We start from the raw sequence: 25378 nt of genomic DNA on the forward strand, positions 1-25378 counted from the left end.
ACGAATTACTCCTGATTGTGTCGAGGCATCTTTCTTTGCGCCCAGCTTTTGCTCACCAAAGTAAGCTCGCCGGCGCAAGCTCTTGTTAGCCTAATGCGTCTTAGCCATTAGCGGGAGTAATAAGTGTATCAAATTCACATAATCATGTCTAATTAGTATCGGTAATTATCTTGTTGGGCGCAGGAATATTAATCTCGCTGGTGCCCGCAGGGGAAGGGCGTCTCTCGGAGGGAGGGAGCGAGGAGAGCTCCTGCCTCACGCTGAGGATCGAGCTCGCTAAATTAGCGCGCCTCAAATCAGAGCCGCGGAGGGAGGGCGGGAGCGAGCGAGGAAGGGGAAGCGGGAGAACGACAGGAATAAAGAGACAAAGCAGAGAATGTGGAATTGGTGAATAGTCATGAGGCATATGGCATATAACTTCCTATAGAAGTTGAGGATCTTAAGTACTGTAGTTCTTGAATAAAGCTTAGCCGGTGGTTGTTGCTCTGATTAAGTGAGACTGTAGGCAGTGATGATTGGACTCATAGGAATCATTTGGCAAAACTTCAAATTTAGATTTTCTTCCAAATCAAGTTATTCAGCCATGACATGTTTAGTGTCAGAAGCTTTTTAATGTCTTTTTCTTTTAGGTTCTGCGATGCTAAAGTAGCGAGAGAACAACTAACCAAAACCCATAGCTCTCCAGTGTAGTTTAATGTAAAGCTATTTGCCATTGAAATCATTGCCTCACATTTTGTCATGTGAAGTAGACTTAAAGTGTCTTGCAGAAGTATTCACCCCCCTTGAACTTTTTCATATTGTGTCACCTTACAACCACAAACTTTAATGTACTTCAATGTCTTCCATTGAGATTTTAAGTGACAGACCAACACAAAGTAAATAAGCACATAAAAGGTGAAGTGTGCTGTGCAAAATGATCAAGCCCCCATTACTCTGAAAGCCCTAAATTAAATCCCATGCAATCAATTGCCATCAGAAGTCACTTATTTATTTTAACATGGGGAAACATAGTAGAGGTAGCATCATGTTGTGGGGATGCTTTTCTTCAGCAGGGACAGGGAATCTAGCAGTTAAATCCAGGACAATCCTGGAAGAAAACCTGTTGGAGGCTGATAAAGACAATGACCGTGAACCCCTTTTTTAAAAACCATCTATCATTTTCATTTCACTTAACACAATTATGTGTTGGTCTATTATTTAAAATCTCAATAAAATACATTTAAGTTTGTGCTTGAAAGGTGAAAAGTGTGAGCTTTATTAGCCTCATAGCTCCAGTGCAAAACAGTAAAAACAGGAGGATAAGTAAATACATTTCAGCTGATCAAATGCATAACAGAAGATGTTTACAAGTGGAATATTTTCCATTTTACATTCCCTTCACTGATCCTACAGCCTTAACGATTTACACATCTTATGGAAGCTTAAGGACATCACACTGACCTGAGGGAAATGCAGGTGGTGTCCACTGCATTGAATGTGAATGGATGTGAGTTGCTTGTCAGTTTGCAAGGACAATTCTAGCCAAGTGCTGCCGGTCACAATCATTACCATTTACTATGGGCACTCAGTATCGGGCTGCTAATTCACAGTGCCCTGCCTTCACAATTAACTTGGCTTTTAAACCGACTTATTCTGTGTGCCCCCTATTGGTTCTATTATCTGCATAGGCTGCATGATTTTGTAAAGAATTAATAAAACACTGTATTGTGTACGGTTCCAGGTTAAATGTACAGTATACAATCATTAGACATAAAAATAAAGCAACAATAAGGAGTAGAACGGCATGATATTGGATAAAATATACATTGTGGGTTTTTTTGTTGTTGTTTTTAGTTTTACAATATTAATTGCAATATTTGATTATAGTGTGTTGCATGTGTTTGGCCAAGCTATGATCAAAACATTAGGGGTAGACGATATAGTGCTGAACTAATATCAAGATATTTCAGGGCGTTTTTGCGATAATGATATTTTTGGCAATATGACAAAACATTGGTGTATTTTTTTTAAATTATAATAATATACTAGTGCAACATTTAACATTATTAATGGTAGTAATGTAAATTATTATTTTAAATTTAACAGTTTCCAATTCAGTAGAAACAAAAAAAATCTATAAACAGTAACTTACCAAGACTATTATTATTTTATTCAAAATCAGTTTAACAGAATAGAAAATGCAGCAACAATAAAGTAATGGAACAACTAAAATCTACAAACAATTAAAACTAAAAGCAATAATTAGCAAAACAAATACAGAACACTGCTTTGGAGAATATGGTTATATTGTTTTGGGCGATATCACGTATGTTAGGATATGACACACCCCTACTAGGCAGTCTGGATAAGTAATATTTTCAGGTTAAATATCAGATGGGAAGAAACAATATGACATTTAACTAAAGACAGACTATGACTGGGGTCAGGCAGGGGTCGGGTGACCGTTTCAAAAACTTAGATTTCCAGCTTCTTTGTTTTTGCTGTTCAGAGTAAATTAGCCTGGTTAGCAGGTAAGCAGGTAGCGCTCTAAATACGATCGTTTCCTGACTTGCCGTCTCAGTGCAGCCGTTGTCTTGCTGAAACGTCTTGAATAGGAAGCGTTTGGGTGGGCCAGGTTGTCCCGTGTTTTCAGTGAGCAGTAAGAGCGGCAGGAACGGCAGGAGAGGACCCCCGCCCAGCGGCAGCGCTAATGACGGGCGCAGGGCGTCCACCAGGCCTCTGATTGGAAGCAGGCGGGGATGCCACCGGGGTAGATGGATGTGGCAGGCAGCGAGTGGGGGGGAGCTAATTACCGTTCCGAGTGTATCTTGTTAATTAAGGGCTAATTAGTGGCAGAAACGGAGAAGGGGAGGGGGAGGAGGATGAGAGGCGGGAACTGCTCATGTAGCGCAGAGAGATGAACATGGAGAGGTGGCAGACCCCATCACGCAGAACATGCGGGAAGAGAAAAATGGAGACGACTTGCAGAGGATCTGGACGTGGTGGAGGTGTAGAGTCATTAATCAGGTTGTGCTACAACCCGGCCTGTACATTACAAACCAGCCTGAATTATTATTCATTCTTAATAGGTTTATTTAAAAAAAAAAAAAAAATCCTTATTGGATTGTTGCTCTTAATACAACTTTAGAACCTTTTAAATCCAATAAATTAACTTCTTTTAATTGAACAGTAAGGATTTTTATGTTTATATTTTATATTATGACCTGTTGAGTGGCTCTGCTATAGTTAGATAATCATTTCTAATAATATTTTGATATTTATGGCCTGTAGAGTTAGAACACATGTACTTAGTAAATTAGCCAGTGTTAAATTTTCACTGAGAGACACTCACAGTGTTAATTTCACTGTGACAAATTTACTGTGTAGACTTGGGCTTCACTGTTAAGCCTTTTTATAATAGTGTTGACTAATGGATCATATAACATTTGACTTTTTTCCTTCCAATATTCCATCCAGTAATTTTTGGCAGATTATATTTTGGAAATACCCACATCCATACTGAGCACAAGATCCACACACCCCTATAATCAGTAACAAATGCAAGTGAGGGCCCTGCCCGCTCCTCCTCAGACATGAAGCTCCACACGGGTTGCCAGATTGACCCACAGTAGTGAGTGATAGTCAATCAGTGAATTGATCAGTGATTGTACACTAAACAAAAATATAAATGCAACACTTTTGGTTTTCCATTTTTAATGAAGAAAAAATTATTAAATAAATTGAATTTGAATGAAAGTAGAAGCAGTACATTTAGTTGTTTGTGCTCAGTTCCAACCAGCAAGCCTGTGATCATGTTTGATGGAGGATGTATTTTTGTGCAGCTGTACAGTACTAGGACAGGACACTTTAACTTACAGCCAAGGTCAGCGTCCCTGGAGTCCACTGGTCGGTCAACCAGGAAGCCCCCGGCTCCACTGTGCTCCCATTTTCTATCATGTTGTCCTCTACTAGCGACACTAGCGCTGCTAGCTAGATTGTATCACACTTGTGGAGAACCCCGTTTTTGAGTTGTATTAACCTCCCCTCCTTATTTTTCTGTTTACCCAGGTGCCCCTCACTCTAACAGCAGCACGTCTCTGCAGTCGGGGGGCTCCATTTCTGGCCTGGGCGTGGCCGCTGTGGGTGGAGTTAAAGATGGCATGCACCAACGCTCCTTCTCTGTATCCAGTGCTGAGCAGTGGAATGAGGCTGTTAACACCAGCAGCACCGCAGGTTGGTCTCTCTCACACACTCTCTCTCTTTCTCTCTCTCTCTCTCTCTCTCTCTCACACTCTCTCACTCACTCACCCACACACTCTGTCTTTTGGTTGGGTTTAATTTTTCAAGTTTTATTTGGCCGGCCATTAAGTTACAGTAATGCCAGATCCTCACTGAATTAACAAGAACTAACATTAAGACATAAAGAAAAGCATGTTTCACAACATCTGGAAGCAATCATTCTGAAACACTGCTGAGATGAAGCAGGTGTGTTTAAGCAGTGAAATCACCAAACTGTGCTGCCCTGCAGGACCACATGAATGTTTAACACTGCTTTTACATTACATTACAAGCTTCATTAATCAATTCAAATCAAATTTGACAATCAGTTTAATGGTTCACATTCACTTTTGTATATGTAAGTGACCCGTATCTGTCTGTAACGTAACAAATCAGACTTTACCACAACACTGGTGGGCCTGGACTTGTTGCACAGGTGCTGCTTCCTGTCACAGTAAAACACTGTCACAGAGAGACGCATTCTTTCACTAATGTTTGTAGAAGTAGTCTGCATGACTAAATCTGCTTTTATACACCTGTTCCCATGGAAGTGATTAAAAGCAGAGTTCAGTTATTTGGAGGGGTGAGTGAATACTTTTGGCAATATTGACTTTGTAATATAATCTAGGATCACATGTGAATGTGATTTAAATCAAGTTTTAAAAGATCTACCCAAAAATGATTCACTTCAGTCTGATAGTGTGAATATACCCAAAGTAACACTTTCAACTGCACCTTTTAGTCCAGATAACCCTGACTCTGAACACAAAAACTCAACTCAGTAATCACACTCCAATACAGACCTGAGAGGAGAGGAGGAGTTTGTTTGTAGTGTTAGAGACAAATATAAAGATGGTCTTTTGTCCTGTCATTATGCGTGAAAGTAAGTTTTTGTGCATGTGTGTGTGTTTGTTTTTGTGTGTGTGCGTGTGTGTGTTGGTTTTAGCAGAGGCGGAAAATCTAATCTCTAATCAGGCTAATTTAGTAATTACAGCTTTGATCACTGCTGTGCTGTTGCCACCCACTGCATCTCTCTTTCTCTCTCTCTCTCTCTCTCTCTCACTGTCTTTACCTCTCTTTTTCTGTCTCTCTCTCTTCCTCACTCTGTCTATCTCTCTTTTTTTTCTCCCTCTCCTCTGTCTTGTCAGTGCACTTGACTGAAGTCAAATAATATATTTGCCAGGCGTAACAACGCTGCGGTTCTTTTTTTTTTTTGCTCTTCTTTTCCCCTCCTGTGTAGGGAAAATGAATGTTTTACGGGGGCAACATTCATCACTGGTTATTTCCCTCTCTTTGTCGGCTGGCAGTAAAAAAGCACTTAAATGCACATCAACAGAATAACAGTCATTTCCATGCATGTTTGCACACTCGTCGTTCTCATTAGTGCCTGCTCCATCTCTCTCTCTCTCTTTTTCTCTTTCTCTCTCTCTCTCTCTCTCTCTCTCTCTCTTTCTCTCTTTCTTTCTCTCTCTCTCTCTCTCTCTCTAATGCACACTTTCTCTCACTCTCATACGCATGCACTCTCTTGTTCTTATGTGCTCTCTCTCTCTCTCTCTCTCTCTCTCTCTCTCTCTCAGTGTCCCCGGGTCCCTGGGGCCCGCTAGTTTAAAGAGTGGTCTTTATGAGCGCAGTGGAGACCCTGTGGTGCTGCAGAGTGAACACAATTCTGCTTCTCTCTCGCCTCGCTCACCCTTCTCTCCTCTCCTCTGCCTGTCCAACAATCAATTTCAGCGCCACCGCCATCCGCCCCCCGCCTGCACCCATCAGCTTCACGCCCCAAAGCAGAATTACTCACAGGGCTGCTGCCCTCGCTATGAGCTCACAGAACGCATCTGAGCGCGTGCACATTTTAATAGGAAAAGTCCTGCCAAGAGCCAATTAAGAGCCTGGACATTCCTGCCTAACATGAGAGTATCTTCATCAGATATATTTGATCTTACATATAATTAGAGTTGAGGAATGTGGGGGAAAAGGGGGAAGAACAACTAAGTCAAGAGGAAGTGTAAAACTACCCGAGTGAGAAAAGAAAAAGTATACAATACTGAAAGTTTAAAGAAATGCAGTACTTGTTTTGTGTTGTCGTAGAATTCATTGACTAGTTGTGTTTTTCATGTCTTAATAAAAAAAAGAACAGTAAAGCTAAATGTGCAAAACTAAAAATACAAAATTAGTTATTGAATTAGTTTATTTGTAGCAAAACAAGTACAAGACTCTCGACTGCAAAAACATTACAACAGAAGAAGCAAGCTCACTATCTGATGGGACTAAAAATGTAAGATCACCACTGAATATTTAAAAAATAATAATTCTGCCTGTAATTTTTTCAGACAATAATGGAGGCCTCGCTGATTTAGATTTTTGTCAATGATATGATTTCTAATGGTGGAATTATTTTATCCAAAGCTGTTTCAAAAAAACATATGAAGGAGTATTTGTTGTTGAACAGTTGTGTTCACATTTATTTATATTTAACTGAATCCCAACTTAAATGTGTCCTTCTGCCTTATTAGAATGCATTATATTTATTATATTTATTTGAAAATTAGAAGTACTATTCTAAAACATTGCTTAAGAATAGCTGTTCTAGCTGGTCCTTTGCTCTTTATTCAGTTTATTCATCTGTATTCCCTAATGCTTTAAACCAAACTGAAGTCTAGCGAGCTTGTTTTGTCCAGTTAAAAAGGCTTTTTTTTCTGGCAGTGCGAAGCAGATCTGTTAATTTGAGAGAACTTTTACGGTGCTGTAAAAAGTATTAGCAAAATGTGGCGGTAGTTTGATTAACTACATTTAATTCAACCACAAGCTTAGTCTAGTTTCACTAGCCACAAACAGGCCTGATTACTGCCATGATCCTCAGAACTTTGGCGAAATATTCTTTGGAAGGTGTGTGTCCCGTTACATCCGGCATAAAACTAACACCTAATTTCACAAAAAGAGCATCATACTGAATGTAAAACATGGTGGTGGTAGTGTGATGGTGTGGGGCTGCTTTGTTGCTTCAGGGCCTGGAAAACATGTTGTAACTGATGAACCAGGAATTCTGCTGTTTACCAGACAATCCTGAAGGAGAATATCTGACAGTCAGTATGTGACCTCAAGCTCAGGTGTACTTGGGTTCTGCAGCAGGACAATGACCCAAATCAAACAAACAAGTCCACAGGGGGCACACATTTTCACACAGGGCTAGATTGGTTTGAATCGATTTTCCCTCAATAAATAAAATTATCAATCAGTGTCTTTTCCTGTCCTGTTGTAGAAAGACATTACTGTCCCTGACTTTGACTGAAATCCACTTCTGTCCTCATTTTCTTACAGCGTTTAAATTCATAAAGTGAGCTTACGTTCTACCATTTACACAGAGTCAAACGCCAATCTGTGGTTGAAGGTCAACCTACGCAACTGTGTTGCGATGAGGAAGATGATGAGCAGCCGTAGATTGATGGTGTCTTAACCAAGTAACCATCTCCATCTTATTTAAGCAGTGTGTTCATTTATAACACTCCGGATGTGATGAGGAGAGGCCGGGGCAGCGAGGACTTCAGATGACTTCTGAATATCGAACGTGGGGCTCCTGATTAAAACTCATCTCCTCTTAGTCTTATTTCAGGAGTCAAACATGTATGATATCCTTCATAGAACGAGGGTGAAGAGAGGGTGAACATGTGCGTGTGTGTGTGCGTGTGCGTGTGTGTGTGTATAAGTGCATTCTCGCTTCAGCAACATCTAGTAAATGTCCAGTAGCTTACAGCCTTGTTACTATGCTTAAACAGTCCTGCAGTACCTAAATCAATCCACAGTCCAAGACTGGGGATTTTAACACTTAATGTCCAGGTTCTGAGCTGTGGAGGGTTTTCTTTCTGTGAGTGGCATGTCCTTATCACTCTATGAACATATTCATAACACGCTATAATGCTTCCATAGGGCATTATAAACGTGGTTTTAAATGTTTTATTAAATTAATTAGACATTTTTGGCATGTGTAGTATGCATTATGAATAGTGATCATAATTAGTGCTGCAACATCTATGCTGATTTGATTTTCTTTTACTCTGAATGTAACTGCCACTGCATTTAAGGTGGAATGGAAAACTCGCTAATCACGTGTGAGAAATACATTTACAAAAATGTACTCACTAAATACCCAACTGATTGATTATTACGTTACACTGCCTGGCCAAAAAAAAGGCATCACCAAAAAAAAGGTCACACACTCTAATATTGAATTGAACCACCTTTAGCTTTGATTGCAGCACAAATTCACTGTGGCATTGTTTCAAAAAGGCTTCTGCAATGTCACAAGATTTATTTCAATCCAGTGTTGCATTAATTTTGATCAAGATCTTGCTGCATTGATAATGGTAGAGTCTGACCACTGCACAAAGCAGCGCTTCTCCAGCACATCCCAAAGATTTTGAATGAAGTTAAGATCTGGACTCTGTGGTAAATTCTTAATCCATGTGTGAAAATGATGATCTCGTGCTCACTGAATCACTCTTTCACAATTCCAGCACCATGAATCCTGATATTGTCATCTTGGAATATACACAGATCATCAAGGAAGAAAAAAAACATTGATGGAATAACCTAGTCTATATTCAGTATATTCAGGTAGTCAGCTGACCTCATTCTTTCAGCACATACTGTTGCTGAACCTAGACCTGACCACCTGCAGCATCAACCAACATCATTTACTTACTTAAATCCAGGTGGAGACTTTTTTTTTGAACAGGCAGTGTAGTTGCCAACTGGTGTAATAATTACTTTAATCAATTAGTTGTTGCAGCCCTAATTATAAAGCATAATAAACTGTATAATGTTGTACATCAATACCAAAAACAATGTATTATGTCATGTCTAAATATATACTCAAAGTAAAGTGACAACTGTACTACATATTATAAGCACAATTTATAATGCGTAGTAAGGATGACTATAATGTGTTGTGTATTCTATAAATATTTATAGAATATAGCTCCTTTGGTCTAATAGACATGACATTCCTAGATTGCATTACCAGAGTAACTAATAAACTAATACAATTCTGTATTAGTATTCTGTTGTAAAATCTCCTAACCTTTTTTTAAAATCCAAGTCTAGATTAGGTTATCTTTGCTTTCGATGTGCTTGGCAGTTAATAAATAATTAATATTAAATTACACCTGCGAACATGCTGATGAATGTACAGCCCAAGACTGAAGTGCTTAATGACCAGGGTTTTCTTTCTGTAACTTTTTCTCTGAATCCTGCATTATAAATGTATAATATTGCAGTGTTGCTGAATATTGCATGCCCAATAACTGTAACCCTTTCTGTGAATGTTTTATATGTAAGACACTATGCACATATTCATAGCACATCATAATGCATTTATTTTACTTCAAAGACTTAAAAGAACAAACAAAGAAAATAAATTGGTGAGAGAAAAAGAAAGGAATGAGAAAAATAAAAACCCCTGAGATCTCCAGCCTTAAAGAGTTTCTTAAATAAATAGAGAGTATGTAACTTTGACCATTATATAAAATGAAATATTAAATATGTGTTTATACAAAGAAACCCAGTTCCAGCTTGCATGGTGTGTTAGGACTGGCAAAGTGATGCTATAATATATATATATTTTTGTTTGTTTTGTTTTTTTTTCTTTTTTCCCCCCAAACAGTTCTATATGAGCTCTGTATAAATTACAAGTAATTAGTAATTGATATCAGAATGCCCCAGAGTACATGCTGAGCATTTGCGCATAAATACCAGTACCTGGAATTGCAGCGTATCTGCAGTTAACGTCTTATCTCTCCTGTTAATGTAATGATAATTTGATGGTGTGTTAACTGATCTGGCTAGTCCGCACTCTGGATTCAGAGATAGGGGTAGGGAGGTGGGGAGGGGGGGGTGGAGGGGTGTGAAGAGGTTGTGAGCACAGGGAGTTTGATTCCCCCTCTCCCGGCCATAATGAAGTTTGACATTTCGTTTTCCGAGAGCAGTGGCGTGCGCCTGCCCGTGCCTTGATTAGCGCACTCTAATTGACTATAATAAGAAGGAGGTGGTGATTGTGTTCACTTTTTTTTTTTTTTTTTTTCATTTTTCTCCCCCTTCCATTAATTGCAGCCATTGCCTTTGATTACGGATGGGGGGCTGCTCTCTCTCGACTGCCGTGGCGACAGGAGGCGGGTTGGGAGAGCATGAGGGAGGTCTTCGTCTGAAAAATTACCGCTCGTACCTGGTGAGCTCTTAAATTACCGGAGGAAGTTTGCCCTCTCTTACGGAGGGGCAGGAAGGAGAGGGAGAGAAAGAGAAAGGGAGAAAGGTCTACAAAGAACCAAGTTAACGTCCCCACCTTTCGCCCTCGCCCACGGCCCTCATCACCAGAGCCGGAGTTTTAAAGCTCCGTCTCCCGCCAGGACGATAATGGACTGTAATTGCAGGTTCCTTTACCACCTCGGCCCTGCCTTGGGAAAAGGTTTCCGCTCGGTTCTGGCTCCAGATGCAAATGACCGCCGGTCCTTCCTGAGCTTCATTATAACCCCTCGCCCCGGTGCTCGATACCGCCTCAGTCGAGCTCTCTCCGCTTCCTGCTGAGCCGGACCCGCTGCCTTTTTGGCTCTTAATCTGAAGCGCTTTCCATCAGAACATATGACGAGTAATTAGCCGAGTCAATGCCGCCGTTTGAATAGGGGACAAATTGCAGGTTATTTATGGTTAACTAGACGCTGAGTGGCTACTCGCACCTCTTAATTTCTCCCTGGTTGGAAATTGACCCTCTCACCTTTGAATCATTTCAAAAAGTACAACATATAGCAGAACAGTTCAGTTCAACAACTTTGAACTTCTTTCCATAAGCTATGCTGTTTCACAGATGCCTCCATTCAGTCACCTGGTCACAACAGTCTGGCCTTTCTCAAAGTTGATACAGTCTTTAAACTTGATGATTCTTCTGCAATCATCACACCATCTGTAATGATTAACTAACTGTTTAGTTACAACATATGCTATATGTCTCAGAGCGTAACAATCAGTGATTTTGCTTCATCTGTGGCTGTTCATAATGTTTTGACTCAATTACTACAGACTAAGACTACAGTCACACCTGTAACTTCACCTAATGTATCCAGAGTTTAAGCACAGTTTCATTAGTAGGTAGGCAAATCTGTCTCTGTTTAGTCAGACTAAAATCCAGTTGCTGTGTGGGACGGTATATGCAAATGTACTATTTTGTGGCAGTTGTTTAGGGTGCAGTTGGAGGAGTTTCAGTTGTCAAATGCATTTCAGAGCGACTGATGCGTTTACACTGATGCTGTAACATGACCTGAGGAGTCGAGTAATGCTCTACCTTACTTCAGTAGAAATGTTAGTTATCTCTACTTTACTGGAGTAAACATTTTTAGATTAGTTTTTTACTTCTAGTTCTTACATTTTCACAGTTATCTGAACTTTCTACTCCTTACTTTTTAAAAATACCTTTGTTACTCCTGTCGTTACTCCTTATTTCAGCTTGTTTTTATTCGGTCCTGATAAATCTCCATCCAGATAGTCTGATTGTAGTTGGATGAGAAGTATAAACATTTACCATTCCTACACTCTATTGGTTTATACAATCCATTACACCTAAAATACATTCATCTTCAACGGGCATATAAGCAGCTGATACAGGGAGCCTAGTGCCAAATTTCTCAACATTAACATTTATATATAACATAATTATATATAACATATAATATTAAAGTCACTATGGCTTTTTGAGAAATGTATTTTGAAGACTGGGGTATTTTTTTTTTATGTTATATTATTTTTTACTTTTGTACTGAAACCAGTACTTTTGCACTTTTACTTGAGTAAAAAGCTTCTACAGAAGTATTTTACATCCCGAGTATCTATACTTTTACCTGAGTAATACATGTGAATAGGGTTGCAGCGGTAACCGGTTTCACGGTATACCATGGTATTAAAATGCACGGTTATCAGACCGTGTGTGTTTGCTTATTACCGGTAAAAGGCAAGCCAGCGAACAATCTCACCCGCGCATGCGCAACTCTGCGCCGCTTCAGCTTCTCAGCACACAGCGGTGAGAACAGCAGAAAGTGCATCAGACTAAACAAATCTCCGTCCGACTAAAAAAAGGCTAAACTAAAATCAGCAGTGTGGGACTATTTCGGATACCCGCCGAACGCACCCGAGGATGGTTATCCGATTTGTAATCAATGTGGCCGTAAAGTCACAGCTAAAGGTGAACATACGTCAAACCTATTCTCCCATCTCCGAGAACACCACCTGTGTTTAGTTTATCATTTTAATCTGAACCTAAATAAAACCTATTTGTAGTCGTGCACAACCCATGCGGTAAGCGCCCGCAAAAGCGCTGAGTTATCCGAAATTTGGGCACGCAGGTACAGGCGTGAAGTGCGTGCTACGACGGATTCACGTGTCCGTGTAAAGGTGCTGGCCGGACTGGACGTGAAAGACGCCATTCATTTACATGCGTTAATTTTCAAAATCTGACGTGCCTGTTTTTCATATGTTAAAACCAAACTCGGTGTGAAAGCCTTAAAATAGAAATCTCTATTGTGAGGATCATGTCAGAAATAAATCCCCTCTTTCTGCAGTATCTGGTTATATACCAACTTGGCAGTAAAACGGACGTTTACAACAGTTGTTGATCAGACACTGACCCAGGCTCAGTTTATCAGATAATAAATCATTTAAACTTAAATAATTGTACTGAATATTTTAAATACAGGATCTTTACTTATTAGAATACATGTAATGTGTATAACGTGTGTGTGTATGTGTGTATATATATATATTATATATATTTACATATATATATATTTTATTTACACTCTTAATGCCCTTAAGAGTAGTGCAAAAACCTGGTTTCCTTCACCTGATGGTGTACACCACATTAAAATTATAATTGTTCCAGGTTTCTACAATAAATAGTTAATTGAACAAAAAACCTTTGTTGTAATTTCTTTAAGGGTGATACCGTGATAACCGTGATACCGCGGCAATCTCATACCGTTGCAAACCTACATGTGAATGTCTCATTAAGTGGTTTAAGTGATCAGGTTTGTATCTATTTTGTTGCGTTCTTACATGTTGCAATATGTTTAGTGTTATTTGCTTCTTCTAAGGGTTTTCATGATGTATTGAATCAGTTACTACAGTTTAAGACCCCGTTCACACCTGATATTTGGATTGGATCCTGGTACAGTTTTAACCACACTTTTAGACTGGGTGGTCAAATGAATGAACTCTTGATTGTTGTGTGGAGCAGAATATGCAAATGTCCTTATTGCACAGCACTTATTACTTGTGTTCTGTGTTTATGGTATGGTTGAACACATTTTGGAGAGACAGATGTGTTTACACTGCTATAAAGCATGTGTCTCCTGAAGTGGTTTAAATGAATTGAATTGAATTGGGTGTGTTTACACTTTTCTGCATTGCTATGTGTTTAGTCTTATCCAGATTCAATCCTGATATTCCAGAGGTGTGAAGTGACTTGATGTAAACGGGGTCATAGTGTCTTTGGGACACTGGTGTCATTATTTTATTGCTCGGGATGATAGTGTCTTATTGTGTGAATAAAACCTTATGAATAAATTAAAGGTCTTCTGAGGTCCTGCGTGAGAGACAGGGGCAACCTTCCACTTTAACCTCACGCTAAACACACAATACACCCTCTGGCACAGAACAGGTTGGGTGCTTCCCTGCCCCCCTCGCACCATACGGTGTGTGTGCGGGTGTGTGCGTGAACGGTGTTCTCAGGAACCCTTCTGCCCCCAGCTGTCTGCTACGGCTAATGATAGGTCCCAGGGGGGCTGTTGAGAAGAGGAGTGTGGAAATTGAAACAGACGTTCGCGACGCCGCCACAACGTGTGTGGCAGCTGCAAGCTCCGCTTCCCCACTCCGAACGAGGGAGCGAGCGAGCAACACCTAACAGTCATGAATATCAATGACGAGAGAGGCATCGGAGACGTGCCAGCCCCTGCCACGTTCTTATCAGCCCAGAAATTACAGTATCTGCTGCTGATTTCACTTGCTGTAATAAAACATACACAGAACCAAGGCTTCTGTAATACTCTCATATTAATGTGTGAGTAACCTTTAAGGTAAGGTTTCAGTCAGTTTACTGTTAACATACTGAGATTCTATTGCATCTGTTTACTAATATATGTTTATAATTATAATTATTTAGATTTGTTATTAGATTTCAGAATTTTATGATTGTGATCTGATTGTGAAAGAGATGATAATCAGAAAGACTGTCCTCATGAATAGAATTATAATAATTGTACAATAATGACCACATAATTGGTTAATCTCTTGTCACATGCAATTAAACCCAAAGCTTGTGGAGCATTTCCATATTTGTGTGATTCATTATTTATTATAAAACAGCTGTTTACAGAATTTACATAGTTCATTCACTTTTTTTTTTTATCAGTACAGCTGATAAAAGGACTATGGACAGGACTATAAACAGTAATATTACATAGAAAATAGTTAATTAAAAAAGAAAATTAAGAGATTAGATAATAAAATAAAAAAAACATATAACTGATTTAGTGTTCTCTTGTGAGCTTAAACATTGGCCAGTGTGCTCATGGTAAGGTGATGTAAATTATCATCTGTGAGTTGGAGTGAGGTCTGATAACATTACAGGCGAATGAGACATTCCATCGACCATCACACTACCGCCACCATGTTTTACTGTAGGTATGATGTCCCTTTACTGTTACTTTTACGCCAGATGTAATGGGACACACTTCTCAAAAAGTTCAACTTTTGTCTTGTCAGTCCACAGAGTATTTTCTCAAAAGTCTTGGAGATCATCAAGATGTTTTCTGAAAAAATTAAGACAAACTCTAATGTTCTTTTTGCTCAGCAGTGGTTTTCATCTTGGCACTCAGTCTCTTTTTTATAGTGGAGTCATGAACGCTGATCTTCACTGAGACAAGTAAGGCCTGCAGTTCTTTGGATGTTGTTGTGGTGTCTTTTGTGGCCTCTTGGATGAGTCGCTGCACTCTTGGGGTAATTTTGGTCAGGGGAAGTTTACCACCGTTCCACATTTTTGCCATTTGTTGAAAATGGCTCTCACTGTGGTTTGCTGGAGTTCCAAAACTTTAGAAATGGCTTTCTAACATTTTCCAGGCTGATCCCAATTACTTTCTTTCTCATTTGTTCCTGAATTTCTTTGGATATTGGCATGATAAGACATGATCAGGCAGGTTCTAATTAAGTGATATCTTGATTGAGAGCAGGTGTGGCAGTAATCAGGAAGGGGTGTGGCTAGAGAAATTGAATTGAATTTTTTTTTTACACAAGGCCATGTAGGTTTGGATTTTTTTCTCCCTTAATAATAAAATCCTTTAGTTAAAAAAACACATTTTGTGTTTGCTTGTGTTGTCTTTGACTAATATTTAAATTGGTTTGATGATCTGAAACATTTAGAAGTGACAAAAAAAAAAGTTCAGGTCTTCTAGAAGATAATGTCGGGTGTGAGGTGAGAGGGTTTGGAGGTGCGTGTGTGTACATGGGAGGAGTGCATGGCAGTAAGTGGCAGTGGCGCAGCCAGCATTAGCTGCTACACTAGCTGAAGCTAAGCCGTGCGGAGCCTGAGGCAGATGTGGAGGCTGTAGTGGAGGCTCCTCTACCCCCCGCATGGGTCCCATCTCACTCCTTTTAAAGACTACACTAAGCCCCGCTCCCTGAAGGGATTCACCAAATTAGGTCTAATGTTCCACGTCGGCTAATGGTCGCCACTGCCATTAGAATATGTAGTGTTTGGCACTGCGGGTTTTCAGATGTTCCCAGACCACTGTCCACACACACACACACACACACACACATGCGCACACACACACACATATACACACGCACACCCACCCCAGGCCTGGTGAGATGAATGGAGTTTGCAACACCACAATGAGCTTTTGATGCCAAGACAATAGAGGGGGCTGCCAGCATCTGACACACAGTGTGAATGCATGTGTGGATGTGTAGCTATATGTGGTCCACTTTGCCAAGGCCTCTCTGCTCGGGGGCTTTGGCGAGGGGTTGTGGGTAATGGTGTCCTAAGGGGACAGGAAAGTGATGTCCTGGTGTCAAGAGGCTTAGAAGGATGGCCCTGATCTCTCTATTGACACCATCCATACGCACACAAACGTGCCATCCCCCCGTGTACCGCACCCACCGCGTTTCAGAGCAGCAGGTTATTATCACATTTATAATATCACCTTAAACCAAACCTCTATTACCTCTTACCCAGTGCATTTAATAGCCTCCCCTCCGACACTGTCAAGACCTTAGGCCATCCTAAATCTTCATTTGGTACTACCTCTGTGACAAATTTGTTGTCCTGCTTCCCGCTCTCCGGTGCAGGTGTAACGGAAATGAGGCTTCACTGAGTTAAAATGGAAATACGTTTTTGATTCATATTTGGTTCATCGAAACAGAACAGAGAAGGCAGTATGTTGTTCCTTGATTGGTGCTAGAAACAAACACCCTTGCTCTAATTGTTAAAAAAAAAAAAAAAAATTCACCACACAACCAAGTTCCCTTTTTTGTCAAATCTTGACCAAAATGACTGGTAACCCCTGGTAAAAAATTAAAAAAAAAGTTTAAAAAAGTCTGTCTCTCTCTGTCTCCCTTTAGCCAATGGTATGACGGACCCTCTGAGCAGCACTCCTGGCATGGGCGGAGCCACCAGCCCCAAACTAGAGCCGCCCCCTTCGCCACATGCTAACCGCAAGAAGCACAGGAGGAAAAAGAGCACGGGCATCACCAAACCAGATGGGCTGTCAGCAGGAAATGAAGGTAAACCAGGTATCCTCGTCACTGTCCTGAAGTCAGGACCTTAAAACCGCAATTTTTACTATTTTTCCCTTTTAAGTGAGAGCAGTAGAATTCCCAAGTTTTCTACAGCATCTAATATATTTATTCCAAAAACAGCATTTTAGAGTGGTCTGGTAGGTTTGTTGGATGTAATTGTTCTCTATATTTTAACAGAAATTTACCAGTTAACAAAATACAACCTACACAAAATGCATAAACAGCACTCAATCAAGGTCTCAAAATCCCTGACTCCCCAAAGCTAAGCCTGTCACTTTAATTTATCGTCTTTAGGCAGAGTGTAAACTTTTATTGTGCAATACACATTAAAATTACTACATTTTAATGAGTTATTGAGTTATCTTTCCTTCTGTAAAAGACATCACTTTTGTCCTCAGCTCAGCAGAGATATGCTTACTATGCTAACTGATTAATGTTTTTAAAGTGCTGACATAACCATCCCTGCAGCCTCGAATATATTCATTCCAAGAACTGCATTTTAGAGTGGACTGGTAGGTTTTAAAAATACATTATACACACAAAACAATATAATCAAAAACCCAAACATATTCTCTTAATAAAGCTCTCTAAATCCAAAGTTCACAAAGCTTACGCAGTGTCACTTTAATTTACTGTCTATAGGCAGAGTGTAAACCTGTATTGTGCAATACATGCTTAATGACTGAATTTGAGTCTTTGACTCTCTTTCTGAAGAAGCAATCCCTTTTGTCCTCAACTCAACAGAAATAATATCTCACTAACTCATCACCTCTGTGCCAGTGGTACTGGGCCTGAGTGACAAATGACTCGTAATTGGGTGGCACTGAGAAAACAAAAGCGTTTCTCTCAGGCTATCTTCAATAAAGGAGTCAGATCAATCATTCTGATGTACGGTGTCCTTCAGGAAGGTTTTCATTTGATCAGAACAGTACCGTAATTTTACTTTCTGTAGCAGTTTTTGCTATGCCAACCAAAAGCCAAACCAGATCCGTGTGTGTTTTAATATGTTACATCGTTTTAAGTAGAAAGCAAGATGTAAACTATGAAGCTCAGGCCGTTGAGGTTTGTATTGAAGAAGTCAGACTGGCTTGGTGTGGTCCAGCAGGGGTCTGAAGACCGATTGAAGGATGTTAAGAGGCTTTTAATGGGTCAGGAGTGAGTGATGTCTGACATTAAGGGCCCAGGGGGATTACAGGCATGGTAGATTCCCATTGTTCCACTGTATTAGGGATTCAGTTAGACAAGGTTAGCCCTGCTCAGCGCTCGGCCCGTCCCATTACACATGGAATAATTGACGTTTCGTCAAGAGTGGGAGAGTGTGAGCCAGCCTGCACCCTCAGGTTTCGCTTACGCTTGCCTTCTCAGGGAGCTGTGGTCCAACACGTAGCATGTGTAGGCGAGGCTGCTCTCAAAACTTTTCTTTCCATCATGGGCATCTGGTTCCTCTTGCCTCCTCCTGTTCTCCACCATCTTCCCTGAAATGTTCTATTAGTGTGCGCTTGTCTGTTCTAGTGAGTGCGTGCGGAATACAGACATATTGCTTAAGTATGGGAGGCACTCAGGTGGAGCCAGCAGACTGCATCTGTGAGAGAGAGAGTGAGAGAGAGGGATGGGGCGGGGGTTGAATCCTTGAATAAATTGCTATCAGTTTATCTCATTTACGAAGCAATCAGAAGACCTGAATGGTGGCAGAAATTGAATTTTAGTTGTGTTGAAGCATCATAAATCAAACATGCTGTAGCTTTCTAAAAAGGTGAAGCAACTTTTCCCCCTCTCTCTGTGAGGTGACATGACTGTGTTTAAGATCCGGGAAAAAAAATCTACTGGCAGACTGTGCCATCCCTCTATAGTAATAGTGGGTCATATGATATAAATCATGATAATTAAAAAAATATTTTCATGATATACCCAATGTATTTCTTGACACACATGATCTCAGTTAAAATAATATATTATTAAAAAAGATCAATCAAATACTATCCTGTTCTGAGTACTGTGAATTTAATCCAAAATATACTGCAGTTCATCTCGTTAAACAGGTCTAATTACACTAATTGTAATGAAATGTCCAGTTGGCCAGTGTTATTTATGAACTGATATCCTCACTAAATAAAAAATATATATCTACACATTTATCACTGTACAATAAAATATCATTTTCCCCTCCTCTACTCTATTATAACTCACGATTCACTGTTATTCTCTGACTTCTGTGTAAGAAGTGTAAGAAAATATTAATGCATCAAAGCAACACAGTATGAAGTTATGTCATATTAAACTTCTGTATTGATTCTCTAAAATAGATGATCCAATTTTAATTAATAGTTTACATGCAAAAATTGGTGTCAAGAGAGTGGTTGTGGTTATTTTGTGTTGTGTTTAAGACAACTTTCCTGTCTTCAGATCTCACCGTTGTAATTGTATAAAAAAGGAAACTTTTCTAAACTTAGATTTTATCTAAGGTTATCTGATCCTTAAAAAAAAAAAATGTTTATAAATTTAGGTAAAAATGTAAATGTCTGAATGTGTTTTAATGCCTTAACTAAGTTAACTAAGTGCCTTAAATCTATGTTTGTCAGAAAGTAGATGAATCACTAGCTTACTGTTAAGTATTTAAATGTATTACTAGTGTTATGTGTTTTGCCATTTTGTTAAAATGGGACGCAGACGTGCCATCCGCTGGGTTTGCTCACAGCTAGGTTAAAGTTAATGGTGTTGTGGGTACAGCTGGGCTGGAGCAGTTCAGCTGTGATGCTAGATAACTGTTCACTTTTCCTATAGATATAATAGCCCTCCTGACTATTTTAAGCTAACCCTGACATCTGTTTGGCCCTGTTTCAAGTGCTGCTGCTTTTGCAGTGTTTAGTCTAATGTGAACATTATTGTAAACAATATGACCTAAAATTGACCAAAAAAAGCACTTTCAAAGTTTGGCTGATTATTTTCAATTGACTAATATTAAGTGCAGTCCTACTATGAATCACACTATATTGAGCCATACCATATTACCATGTTTTTGCCAATAGCTGTAGTCTTTAGTGGTACCAACACATTGCCTTTGGTATTTACGCAGATAAAGAGAAGAAATGGAACTTGGGTGGGGACTAGCTACAGGCAGTTTCCTCTTCAAATCCTTGAGGATTACATTTTCATCGTGGTCCTCAGTGGTTGTAGTTTTGGAGTTGTTTGAGAGGTGGACCATCATAAAACCGAATAGCAGTGAATCGTTCTCCCATTAATGAGTGGATTTTCCTGTATCCCGGCTGCAGTTCTAAGCCGTACAAAGGTTGATTGGAAAATATCATTGCATACGTTTGAGCGTTTATCACCCACTCCTAGGGGGCATTTTAACACCATTCATTCCCCATTATCAGGAAACCTGGTCCACTCAGAGCCTCAGCGAGAGCGTCCTCATCCTTTCCTTCACGCAGCGCGAGACGCCGAAATGAACTACTCATGTGTTTAAAGAGTGATGCAGGACTCCCGGCGAGCAGGCTGACAGCAGCGTAATGCCTTTCCCAGCGGCCCAGCATCCTCTCCCAGCCGCTCACAGATTCACTCACCTGCTCTCACACACACACACGCCTTGCCATTACACACTGCCACAATCGATGGCCTATAAAGAGATAAAGATATCCCAGGAAAGGGGCTTGAGTGGTGTAGTAAGGTGTTTTTGATTGGCAGTAATGAATGGCTCATTTTCAGGGGAGTGAATTACAGACAGTATGCAGAGATTTGAATCAGATTAGCTGTAATTGTCGGAGTTTCTAAAGATATTAAAAAGGTAATAATCCACTGAATGCTACAATTGTTGAGTGAGGGGTCATACACACATTGTAGTTTCATATGTATGTATATACAAAAAAAGTTTACCACTAAGCCAAAATCAACTTAGGTTGATTTTTCTGTCACCATTTGTTGTGTAATGTTTCTATTTGTTTCCACTAATGATGACTGTAAGCGTCTTTGGGTTTTAGAAAAGCACTATATAAAAATAAAGTATTATTATTATTATTATTAATATGCATTAATTATTATTAGTATGAATTGATCATGAAGTGTTACGTCAGGGTATGGTTTGTCAATTCCTCCACCTGATGAAGTTGTTAGGTGATTTTTCTTGTGAGTGAGGTTGAACACTAGCCAGCATTCTCATGGCAAGACAATGAGAATATTTACTTATTACATGACTGAGAATTTTGCATGCCTCCTCAACTTAAAAAAGCAGCAATATTTCTTCTGAATAATTAGTTTTGCAAGTTGGGTGTGGAAGCATGGAGAGAAAGTAGTGTAACATAGCAGGACGAAGTTTAACTATTTGTAAAAAGAAAAGAAAAATCGTAATATTCTGTAAGTGTTTAAAAATGCCTTGCCGGCTGCAGCCACGCAGAAACAGCTCAGCACAGATGTTACACAGATTTGCTTCTGTTTTCTGGTGCTTTTAAATATGTAAATGTAATGTTACACCTAACTCAATTTACATCTGAGGAAAGTTTGGGGTTAAGTGTTGCCCGTCTTAAAATGGGAGTTATGCTCCAGGTAAGCTCTGTTGGCTCAAGTCTACAAAGGGTTAACTCTTCCCTCACTGGGAGTCCAAGCGGCCGGCAGCAAATGAAGCTTTAACTGCCTGGCCTAATGGAGGGTGTTTATCTCAATACTTTTGTTTTGTCATTCTCCAACTCGCTCTCGTTTCCCCAAGCGCTCCCCCGAGCCCCTGCCTCTCTAATGGAGCTGCTGTGCAGGGCCGCACTTTGGAGGAAGAAATAACAAGATTATTGTTTGCACGCCACGGTACACACTCCCGTCCACGCGGGTGCTCTCACGCAGGCAAACACATGGGATTGGACTTCAAGTGCATTGGTGTTAGGTGTGTGTGTGGCTGTCCAGAAACAGTCATGCTTATCCAAATGTCTGTATGTCTTATTATAGGAATATTTTGTGTGTGTGTGCATTGGTGTGCGTGTGTGTGTGTGTGTTCGTGAGAATGTTTACTAAGAGTGTTTTTCTGCATTGGAGGGAGATCGAGAGCGTATTGTCGTCTTCTCTCCTCCTCTCTGTTTGGCCCATGTCCCCCCAGGCTTGTCTCAGTAATGGCCCTGTGCTGATTGCTCTAATACAGGTTAGGAATATTGCCTTTAATGATGTGTAAAATGAGCAAGCGCCGCAGCTGACATTTACAGATGGCTCCGGCAGCGCCGGTTCCTCCCAACTGCCTGTTAATTCACGGCAAGCGGCTAGCACCTCGCACCTTCAGCAGCCAAAAGCTCACGTTTTAAACAGTCACCAGATCAGAGTCGAAGCCACAAAAAGGTCCATCTACGTGGATGACCTGCTGTTATATTTGGATCCCTGAACACCGGCAACCCTGAATTCAGCATGTTGCCTTTCGCCATAAGTGAGACGCCTCATATTTGCAGAGGCCCTGTGGCTTTGCCCCAAACTTGACTTGATGGATCGGCTGTTGCGTGCTGCTGTGCTCTGATGGAATAGCAATCGTGAGGTGCTGCCTGGTCCAGCTGTGGTCAGTGCGAGAAGACCCCACAGGCCTAGGGGAGAGTGAAGGTGCAGGGGGGCAGACTGGGTTTTTGGAGTAAAAGCATCTGCTGCCAGATACGATTCACCTGAACAAATACTGTAACACTGAGACGGACGAGCACTCATTTATCCACCATATTATACCCTCACCACCACCCCGACCCTGCCCTACTCCTAGTCACCTTTCTCACCTTTCTCAGTCACCTGCACTGCATGCACGGTGGCAGATTTGTTGCCATATGTCTCCAGAAACAGCACCATGTCCCAAGATGCCGCAGTGTTTGCACATGGCAGTGGAAGCTGATGAGCTTGTGTAAGGTTAACGATCCCAATTACATTCAATTAAAACTGCTAATAGCAATCATCAGTGTAGTAACAGCATCGCACGCAACACCAAAAACCTGTCTAACAGCCTTCCCAAGCTGGCAAGGAGCCACAAATGGAGCATCTCGCACCTTAACCATCTTGCAGGGTGCTGATTTGGGGCACATCACACCTGCGTGCCCTAAATCAGAAGTAGAAGTATTTGGACACCTGCCTCAATTCTTCAACTGTTTTCTCTGTAATTGAGGCTATTAAAAATAGTTTATCCTGCTTTTGTTGGAGCAAATGTCTCTACAGTTTTCTTCTAGATTTTGGAGCACTTCTGTGAGTATCTGATTGTAGGATCTGAAAGGCGTTAGTGAGGTCAGGCTGTAGAATTATCACCATCCCACCTTGTCCCAAAATCATCCCAAAAATACTGTTACAGCGTCAGTCCAGAGAGCACAGTTCCATGAGACAAAAGCAGCTCATTTAAAAAAAAGCTTCTAAAGGCTGTTGGGCTTTTAATGGGCTCTGAGCTAATTTCTAGAAGAAAACAATGAAATGCCAGGTATGAACTACATCAGTTATATTCATGTTCAGCAGGAACGTCCTGTAATCTTTTAACTAAAGCAATGAGATGCTCATTTTTTTACTGAATTAGTAAATTGAATCTATGCAAAATAAAACTTTTATGCTTTTATGGGTTAAATTTGCTATAGTATCAAACACAGTTCCATTGGCTCTACAGCTTAACAATGGCGGGCCAACCCCTATAGCCCACACCTAGTCTTAGCCTTGGGTGACGTTCAGGTGGCATTTTTTTCTGTGTACTTTGCTGCTAATTGCAGAATCAGATAATGGTGGTGTTAATACTGATCAATTCTGAGTTTATGGAGGCATGGAAACGGGCTAGCTGGCTATTTTTCTGCTGAACAGGTATATTTATCACCACCACTAATATAGTACAGATTGAGCATTTTGGACACACACATATATTTCCACAGATCAACTAGAGATTAAGACTTTAATCTAAATTTTTTGCTTGTCACTGTATGTCAGTCTGGTGACCCACGTGAGCTATGCATCTGGGTGCCATATAAAAAATATCTCCTCCAACCTTATTAACCATTCAGATGGTTTAATAAAATAGTTCTGAAGCCCATTTTTAAAGCAAACTGATAAAATACCAGTTTATTTTTTCAATCAACAGGGTTTTCATCTCAAAATATACAGAAGTCATGTGGCCTCTTTCTCCCAATAGAAATAAACCCAATTAGCTGCTCAAATAATTTAACTGATTAGAGTAAATAGTTTTTAATCAAAGTTAAAAATAAGGTCTGGGCTCTTATGTGTTAAACTTTGCTATAGTATCGTTTAGTGTTAATTCAATACAGTAAAAAAAAACACTAAAACAACAAAACCCTATCTGGAGCCAGCCAGAGACTGACAGATACTCACATTTAAATCTTCTTTATGCTCTCAAAGTTGTTCCTATAGTTTGCTCATTGAGGCTCTGAATCTGCATTTTGGGAAAGCTGCTTAAGGATGATGTATTTTGTGAAAAAATGAAATGCTATAAAATTGAATCAGCTTAAAATGATTGCATTGAGAGCTCTAAACACACACAGTTGTGTTGCTGTGATTAGATTTCCATCCCCAATTCATAAAATATCTCAGACTAGCTCTGTAACAGCATTCACACAGTTACTTTGGTTATTCATCCCGACATTTATTTTTTGCATGGCTTTTAAAAATGCTGTTCCCCTGTGAGCCGTCCTCAGTGATGTGACTCCAGTAAGTTCAGTTTGGCCTTCATTTGCTGTTGTTTCAAACCACTGCCATTAGAAGCTTGATGTTTCATATTTCCATATGGAAATTACCTGTTTTAATGGCAGATTTTTCAGATGACCAGCCAACAAAGTAATTGTCTGTGTTCAGATGCATAGGTGTGTAATTATAGGACTCAATGGAATTCCAGATAATTATGTTGGTGTGTACATTAGCATTATCACCAAAGAGTGCACTTCACAAACACACCTACTGTGTGCAAGAAGGACCACGTATAATTAAAGAAAGCCATGGAAGGAACTAATCGAGAAAGATGCAGATGTTTGCATTTTTCAACATATTTTTGCTATTTTATCAAAATTGCCATAACAAAATCATAGAATGGTAAATGCCTTAAGTTATCTGAATGCTCATACTTTAGTTAATGGTAGAAATAACTGAACATAAATGGGTTCATTTAGGTCTTGATCCCAATGAACTTTCCCTTGTAGTGCATTTAAAACCCCACACAGACTGAAAAGTAAGCACAGAATAGGGAGCGTCTGGCCAGTGGCCCCTCACCCTTTAGTCCTTGATTTAGATACACACCTCCCGGCTCTTCATTGATCCCCAACCTGGAGTCAAGTCCCGTGAATAAACAGATAATTGAAGATGGTGTGGAGCT

At 40.1% G+C, this 25378-nt stretch overlaps 1 protein-coding gene across 10 annotated transcripts in view; it reads left to right on the top strand.

Annotated features, from left to right (window-relative positions):
• agap3 (ArfGAP with GTPase domain, ankyrin repeat and PH domain 3) overlaps nt 1-25378 on the top strand; it is a 224138-nt gene that overhangs the window by 170956 nt on the left and 27804 nt on the right. For 7 of the 10 annotated variants that reach the window (XM_022673959.2, XM_022673960.2, XM_022673961.2 and 4 more), the window contains 2 exons: nt 4048-4212; nt 16909-17079. In XM_022673959.2, coding sequence (XP_022529680.1) covers nt 4048-4212; nt 16909-17079 — 336 coding nt within the window. The remainder of the gene's footprint in view (nt 1-4047; nt 4213-16908; nt 17080-25378) is intronic. The other 3 variants (XM_022673962.2, XM_022673953.2, XM_022673955.2) reach the window with 1 other exon arrangement.

The sequence above is a fragment of the Astyanax mexicanus genome, chromosome 6, assembly GCF_023375975.1.
Source record: "Astyanax mexicanus isolate ESR-SI-001 chromosome 6, AstMex3_surface, whole genome shotgun sequence".
Taxonomy (NCBI): Eukaryota; Metazoa; Chordata; class Actinopteri; order Characiformes; family Acestrorhamphidae; genus Astyanax; species Astyanax mexicanus.